Source organism: Lolium perenne, chromosome 2 (genome assembly GCF_019359855.2).
Source record: "Lolium perenne isolate Kyuss_39 chromosome 2, Kyuss_2.0, whole genome shotgun sequence".
Lineage (NCBI taxonomy): Eukaryota > Viridiplantae > Streptophyta > Magnoliopsida > Poales > Poaceae > Lolium > Lolium perenne.
In genome coordinates this window covers 298,069,816-298,077,616 of record NC_067245.2, presented here as the reverse complement: position 1 = coordinate 298,077,616, position 7,801 = coordinate 298,069,816, and the positions used below count along the sequence as shown (strand labels likewise).

The 7,801-nt window shown below is 51.4% G+C and overlaps 1 protein-coding gene across 1 annotated transcript; it reads left to right on the top strand.

Moving 5' to 3' along the window:
- The first annotated feature begins 1,242 nt into the window (after positions 1 to 1,242).
- LOC127336100 (organic cation/carnitine transporter 4) lies at positions 1,243 to 6,207 on the top strand. The gene is made up of 3 exons (XM_051362863.2): positions 1,243 to 1,759; positions 4,890 to 5,733; positions 5,833 to 6,207. The coding sequence occupies exons 1-3, from the start codon at positions 1,381 to 1,383 to the stop codon at positions 6,149 to 6,151; spliced, it is 1,542 nt and encodes a 513-aa protein (XP_051218823.1). The 5' UTR covers positions 1,243 to 1,380; the 3' UTR covers positions 6,152 to 6,207.
- The last annotated feature ends 1,594 nt before the right edge of the window (positions 6,208 to 7,801 follow it).

Below are 7,801 nucleotides of genomic sequence, written 5' to 3'. Positions count from 1 at the left end.
TGACAACTTGTGTGATACTCTAATGTGGTCTAGTGTGCAGATGTGATCTATATTGTTTACATATTGAGAAGAACAAAAAGGGAAGATTCAATTGTTGAAAAGAAAGAAGAAAAGAAGAAACAGAACATTGCCAGACCGGAAACCCCCCCCTCCCCCCCCCCCAAACAGCTAAGGACTTAATGGTCCGGAGCCACTGGATGGCCCCCGAAAATTTCAGTTGAGGCCGAAAATTCCGGGGCGGCCCCAACTTACACCAGAATTTCCGCCCCCATTTCTTCTCCAACGGCTCGATTTCGACAGGGTATAAATACCCCCTTCTTCCCCAAGCTGAGGTTACTCGACATGTTCATGTTCTTCACCTCCAGTCGAGCCACCAAAATCAATTGATCTCCTCCCTCAACTACCCAAAGCTCTTGATCTTTGGAGAATCAAAAGAGAAGACCCTGATCTACATCTTCACCGAAGCGATTTACATTTTCCCCTCATTTGCTTGAGGGCACGATTGCTAGTATTTCTTTTTGAAACCCTAGTTGTTGTGACTTGATTTGATCTTGTTGTTGTTGTGTTGTTACAGCTATTGGGAGCCTCTAATTCAGTTGTGAATGTGTGCCCCAAGAACCTTGTAAAGGACCGATTTCCGCATCGAGGAAATCCCTTAGTTGACAAGTTGGTTAGGCCTTTGTGGCAACCATACCCCTCCAACGTAGATGTACTTCCCCTTAAAAGGAAGGAACTACGGGAATCATTCCTTCTGTCTCCGTGTGCTCCATTCTCGGTTAGCTCTATCCTTTATTGCATTATTATATCTTACCTAGTTATATCTTGCTTAATTAGTTGTATATCTTGTCATCTAGGTAAATTCACATAGTTGTATATCTAGAGAATTTACCTTTCTTTCAAGACTAAAAGAACTAAAAATTGGGTAGCATCTATTCATCCACCTCTAAGGCATATGATCCTCAGTCCGCCCAGACGTAAGAGGTTACTTGGCGCGTTTGAGGAGACGCATCCGAGACGCATATTTGAGTCACGTTTGTGTCTCCGCGGACAGTCCAATTACTACGCGTCAGGTCGCTGAGCCTGGTTCTAGATGCATTTTTCTACGGCCTGGACGCAAATGGTTCGTTGAGCCTCCGTTTAGATTGCCGATACCTGAGCACACAAACACGGAGAGTACCCAATAACGGAATTCGATGACAGCTCTTACCAGCAGGCGTCGACAAGGACGCCGTAAATGGCTTCCACATAAAACACCCGCCATCACTAACTGCCCAATCACCTCCGGCACATGCATATAAGCCTCGTTCCTCCTAGCAGCCTACAAACAGAGCACGAAAATCCCCACCCCAGTTCACGCACACGCGCATTTACTAATCAGCCATGTCCACCGAGGCGCTGCTCCGCGTCGGCGCAGATGTAGGTGGAGCGGCGACGAGCCGGCGGTTGAGCATCGACGACGCGCTGACGCAACACGCGGGGGAGTTCGGGCGGTGGCAGCTGCGGCACTTCGTGCTGGTGACGGCGGCGTGGGCGCTGGAGGCGCTGCACACCATGGTGATCATCTTCGCGGACCGGGAGCCGGCCATGTGGTGCCCCGCGGGAGAGGGGCGGTGCGGCAACCAGTGCGCCGGCGCCGCCGCCGGGTGGGAGTGGGTCCAGGGGAGCGCGTCGTCGACGGTGGCCGAGTGGGGACTCGTCTGCGGCGAGCGGTACAAGGTCGGGCTCGCTCAGGCGATCTTCTTCGCCGGCGGCATGGTCGGTACGTACGTCAGTGCTCTGCTCCCATGAATCGATCGCTTGATCATGCAGTTTTATCTTTCCTCCTCGAAATCGCGCGCGATGACGCCGGATTAGACTTAGGACAGGACCAAACATGTGGCTTCCAACAGCTTCTGTAACTACTGTCGCCTAGGCTGATAGCAAGAGCACGGAGAAATTACGCCGACGCCATAAATTAGGTAGCAGTGTGTGGTACAGTTCGTTATATGTCCTCAGCCTCACAGCCTAAGGCACTTGCGCATCACAGAGCTGTATCTCCAGCTTTCATAATCATGTTGGTTGCTGTTTGCCTCCGTGATCGACTGCTATCAGAAGTACAGTTGTACAGTTACTAGACAAAATGTGATATACTCATTTTCTGGCGGATAATGTGTGCTCAATATGTAAGGTCTACGGCGGATCATGCATGCATGAAGGCCATGTATACACACATAGTCCAAAAAAGCCTCCTGTGCTGTCGCATAGTGGCATACCACAAAAGCTAGCTACATTCTCCACGACTCGAGAGCACCAAGCAAAATCCCTCCGGTGCTTCTTCGCCATCCGTCGATGCATCACTCACAAGCGCCGTATACAGACATGGCACGTTTGGACATCATATCGGTCGAATTTGGACTCATGAGCTTACTCGTCTAGTAGGATAGTTCTACCCCAGTGTACCTGCAGCCTTTGTTTGGCTACTACAGCATCTCCACTCTCCAGACTCCAGCAGCCGCCTGCTACGACCGGCTAGTAGCATTATCTTGGAGTATTGTAGTCTGTCAGCAGCATGCTTTTCTTGTCAACAAAATTGATGCCGTGAATATGTGAAGCAAAACCTGACCAGCTTGCGTAATGAAAAGATGGCTGCCAGATTCATCGATCTGGTCTAGAGCATGCTCACTACTTTGACCAGATAAAGGCCTTGTTTAGATTAACCTCACTCTCGTGTAGGTGTCGCATTCTGCTACGCAATTTTCAATCCCCTTTGTCAGTTTCCGCAACCAGATATACTTGGGAATCTTCTGGCCGATCCAAGCATCCCGCGGCGCTGATGCTGCATGCGGTCTAGATCCTTTGAACAGTAGAAGCCCAACAACTTGAGGGTGACCAGTACACCTTCCAAATAGGTTCTTTTCAAGGATATCCCCTGAATTATTTCTATAAAACAAACTCTGTGAGCCCCAGGTAGCCCTCAACATTCGAACGGGCATGCACTACCGCACCTCTCTTCTTACTTATCTGGTTGCAGAAACTGACAAAAGGGATTGAAAATGACTAAATTGACAAATGTGTCGATATGAGTAGAGTGTAAGGTGAAAAAATGAGTATAGTGATGAAGGAAGTTTTTATTGACTCGATAGTTCGCATCAAGATGATACAATTGCAACATGCCTTTGCAACCCCTTCCTCTCCCCAGCCCCCTCCCCAACCCCTTCCTCTCCCGAACCCCTCCCCAACCCTAACCGCCGCCACCGCCACCGGGGCAAAGACCCTCGGGGCGTGGTGGCGGCGGGGGCCTTTCCTCGCCGACGTGGGGGCGGCGGACGGGCTCTCCCCTCCTCGACGCACGCGGCAGCGGCCGGCGTGGATGGTGATGGGCGGCGGCGGCTCTTGCGCTGCGGTACCCCCTCCCCTCCCGTAGGCTTCCACCCGCAGCACACCGGCAGGGGTTGGTGGTGGGCAGCGGCCAGGCCCTCGGTCTGCGCCATGCCCTCCCCCCCCCCCCCCCCCCGCGCCTCTCGTCGGTGCGTGGAGGCGATCTCGGGCTTCTTCCGCGTCACGAGGGCGCTCGGGGCAGCAGCCTTGGGTTCGACGGAGGAGGTGGCTCTCTTCTACGCCGGAGAGGGTTGGCCTGCGGTTGGTGGTGGTGGATCTTTTGATCTATCACCGCGATCCGGCGGCGAGATGGAGGGGCATGGAAGCCAGCAATGGTGTCGCCAGTGGAGGGTTGGATTGGCCAGCCCGGGATGGTCGCCGACGTGGGGGTCCAACCTGTATAAAGGCGGCGGTCCTAGGGCCTCTCTTGCGTGAAGAGGAGGACCTACCGGAGGCCTGAACCCGTGATCTGGCCGGTGGGTTGAGTTCTGGAAGGCTCCGCCGGCGAATGTAACAGTGCTTTGCCTGGAGTTTGCTGGATCAGAGGTATTCTATCGTGCGCACCCATGCTTTTATTCCGACCGATTGGTTCTGGAGGGAGCGGCGCGAAGCTCTTTTTCTGTGTTGACATCAAGTGACTATGGATCCATGATGAAAGTCGGAAGAAGGGAATTTCATGAAGGCCGGAGGGGAGGACTAGCTAAGGGAGGTTCAAGTCTCCGCGCTGTTGAGAGACTTGCTTGATGTTCCGGGCTTCACAGCAGCGGTATGAAAGTGGGGGTGACAACACAAGTGAAGTGCAGAGTCCTACCTTTCAGGGTGAAAACCCAAGGTCTAGCCTTAACTGGTTGTGTCTGACAATGGCTTTGGTGAAGACATTGTTTTGAGAGAGGGGACTATCTTCAGGGTGAAAACCTAAGATCTTTGATCGGGCGACGATGGTGTTTTAGCATTGTTCCCTTCTTGGAGGCGTCGTTTTTTGGAGAATCAGGTGTTGTCTTGGCGGTTGATGTATTGCTGTTGTTAGGCCCGAGATACTGTAGCGAGACTTTTGTTTCTTAGTTTTCTTTTTTGGCTGTGTGCATCCGTAGTGCCATTAGGGTGGTACGTTGTTGCAGAGCCGGGTGTAATTGGTATCTTCTTGATATTAATATATTCCCTTTATCAAAAAATAATAAAGATACACACAACCTAAACAGTCGAAATAAAAAGTTTAACATAGTGTATTGGCATGCAACACAAAGGATAAACTGTCCGAGGCGACAGAGAATGAATACGAAGATCACACTGCCATCCTTCTTAGGTAGACCTCCTTGTCTGCTCCCTCCACATATGAAGAGTTTATTATACTTTCATATAGATGCAATTGGGCAATTGGCTCTAAGTAGCCAGTAGATGCACAAGTAGAGAACCTGCAGTTGGCTTCAAGTTTGTCTTTTGTTTTGCGATTCTAACGTACACATATATTGTTAATTGTTTTTCAGAGGAAGCCGTTCATGTGAAGCTCTGACTAATTGTTTCATTTTTGGCAGGCGCCGGTGTGTTCGGGCACCTATCAGACTCGTTTCTGGGCCGGAAGGGCGCGCTCCTGGTGGCCTGCATCCTCAACGCTGTCTTCGGCCTCCTCACAGCGCTCTCCCCCAACTACTGGGTCTATGTGGCCCTGCGCCTCATCACGGGCTTCAGCACCGGCAGCGTCGGCCTCTGCTCCTTCGTCCTCGCGAACGAGCCCATAGGCCCCTCCCGTCGTGGCATGGCCAGCATGTTCACCTTCTACTTCTTCTCCGGCGGCATAGCCATCCTCGCCGGCATTGCCGCGCTATTCCAGTCCTCGTGGCGCCTCCTCTATGTCGTCACCTCGCTTCCTTCTCTCGTGTACGTGCTCACCGTGTTGTCGTTCGTCTCCGAGTCCCCGCGGTGGTACCTCGTGCGCCGCCGCGCCGACGATGCCCTGCGCGTTCTGCGGGACATCGCTACCGCCAACGGCAGGCGCATTCCGGACGGCGTCACGCTCAAGCTTGACGACGAGGGCGATGACAAGGATTTCGAAGATCCCTCCACGGCGGCGTCATCAACGGGCTCCATCATTGATGTGTTCCGGTCGAGGACGACGCGGGTCAGGCTGGTGCTGTCCGTGCTCATCAACCTTTTCTGCTCGGTGGTGTACTACGGGCTCAGCCTCAACGTGGTCAACCTCAAGACCAACCTCTACATCAGCGTCGTTGTGAACTCGCTGGCCGAGATGCCCGCCTATCTGCTCACTGCGCTGCTCCTCGACCGCTTCGGCCGGAAGCCGCTCGGTATCGGCACCATGCTTCTCAGCGGCGTCTTCTGCACCATCGGCAGTTTGATCCCCGGCGATGACGGTACCATGAGGTAACTTTATCCGTAGTTTCATACGACCTACTAACTTACTTAAGTATATACACACATTATGTTCTTTGTTCGAATAAATTTGAGTATGTTACTTTGCAGGTTGGTGAGGATGGCGTGCGGTGTGGTGGGGATCTTCGGAATGGCGGCGACATACAACCTATTGTTCATATACTCCGCGGAGCTGTTCCCTACAGTAGTGCGAAATGCGGCGCTGGGGTGCACATCGCAAGCGGCACAAATGGGGGCTATACTGGCGCCGTTGGTGGTCGTGCTCGGAGAGAGGGTGCCGTTCGCCGTGTTTGGCGTGTCGGGGATTATTGGTGGGTTGCTGGTGTTCTACCTCCCGGAGACGATGAACAAACCCCTCTATGATACCATGGCAGGTCTGGAGGAAGGGGAGAAAACCCTCCTGAAGTAAAGGAAATAAAGGTGCAGTTGGAATTTCCAAATCCTATCGATTTTCATGGACATGTCATTTTCCACTTCTGCTCCGATGCTCCTCCCCTGTAAATTTTTTGGGCGCGCCAAACACAACAACGGTGGAGGTCTTTTTATACTTGTTCGTAAGCGAGAGCACGACCGTAATTTTAGTGTAGGTTCACCGTTCGTACAAACCCTGTACAGGCTCGTATGGCCCGCATTATGTTGTACCTCGGTTTTGTACGTATCTACGGTCACGTGCATCTACCGAAATAGAAAAAGTCTTATAAAACTCTTGCTCCCGTCACCTTTTTTTTCTTACTCGACATACACATATCGTATCAATACATACGGGTATACATGGGCTGAATATGGATTTCGACGAACCCAATACAAGGAAAAAGGCCAATTATGACCCTCCAACTTTGTTTAGGGGGGAGCACCGGAGCATCCCTCGTCATTTTCATATGTACGTCGTACGAAAATGTTGGTAGAAAAAACGTTGCAGCAAGAGGAAAGTGAATCACACAACTTGGCTCACATGTAGGTTGTTGTTTGTAAGGGGCTTGTAGATTTTTCGATAACGACGGTAGATTAATATTGGTTACCTTGTTAATGACTCAAAAGAATGTCTATTCCCATGCCGGTGACACCAGCAACCGATTCTCCATCCAACAAAATTGACAACATGCATCGACGAGAAACAGATTCAGAGATGATGGCTGAGAAACAAACTGGTATTTGAATTCGTCTATGGTGGCCACACGGCTTTGGAAGCGTGATGGACTACGGCTCCTCGTTTTGTGGGAGGGTTTCTGTTCTTTGTATTTTTTAAGATGGTGAGGCGGTGGCTACAACTTAAGTTAGAATATGGTCATCCACGCCCTATCCTCGCTTCGGTGGAGGGCACTTGGAGTTATGTGTGACATTGATCTCGTAGGATCGAGATGGTATTCGTGTTCGGTGGTGTGGTTTCAGGTCTGGCTCTTCCGATCAATGAGTCTATCTTTGGTGATCGTTGTTGTTCTGGTACCTTAGTCTTTTGGGGAGAATTAATTTTCATATGCATCGTTGTAGCAAGGATGGCGGCGTGCTCTCGGGCTTGAACCATTGTATGTAATCATCGCTACGTGGTGTAAGGATTTCTTTGTATTTTTTATTACCTTTTGGCTTCGTGGTAGTCTGGTTCAGGAAACCAGGGTATCCCGAACCAACTGAGTGTCGGCCCCTGCGCCCCGCAGTCCTCCCGGGTCGAAGGATTATGCGCGCGAAGACCAGCTATCAAACCCGGGAAGCTATTCACATAACCTTGTCTCTGGGAAGGAATCGTCATCGGTGATGCGCAACTTCGTCACTAGGAAAGGGCACGTCAACCACGATGTGGTCCTGACTCAGACTTAATAGATTTATCCGCGACTGGAAGGAGACATTGTAGCGCCATGTTCGTGCCTTCAGCCGTTGTTATCACCACCAACGTCTCCGTTGTAAGCATGTCGCGAACCACACTTAAAGTGTTTCCAGGGCCAGAGGGAGACCGAGTTGTAATCAAGCCACGGCCCATGAAGAGAATCCTACATGGACGGGGAAGTACATCTTTCCCGGGATAGAAAGCATATCGGATCACAGAGCAAGATCAAAAGATGGGACA

Excerpts from the sequence above, each read along its gene's own strand:
- LOC127336100 (XM_051362863.2), top strand. The coding sequence starts at position 1,381 with ATGTCCACCGAGGCGCTGCTCCGCGTCGGCGCAGATGTAGGTGGAGCG. Across the intron at positions 1,760-4,889 it reads CTTCGCCGGCGGCATGGTCG|GCGCCGGTGTGTTCGGGCAC; the intron begins GTACGTACGTCA and ends CATTTTTGGCAG. Across the intron at positions 5,734-5,832 it reads GGCGATGACGGTACCATGAG|GTTGGTGAGGATGGCGTGCG; the intron begins GTAACTTTATCC and ends GTTACTTTGCAG.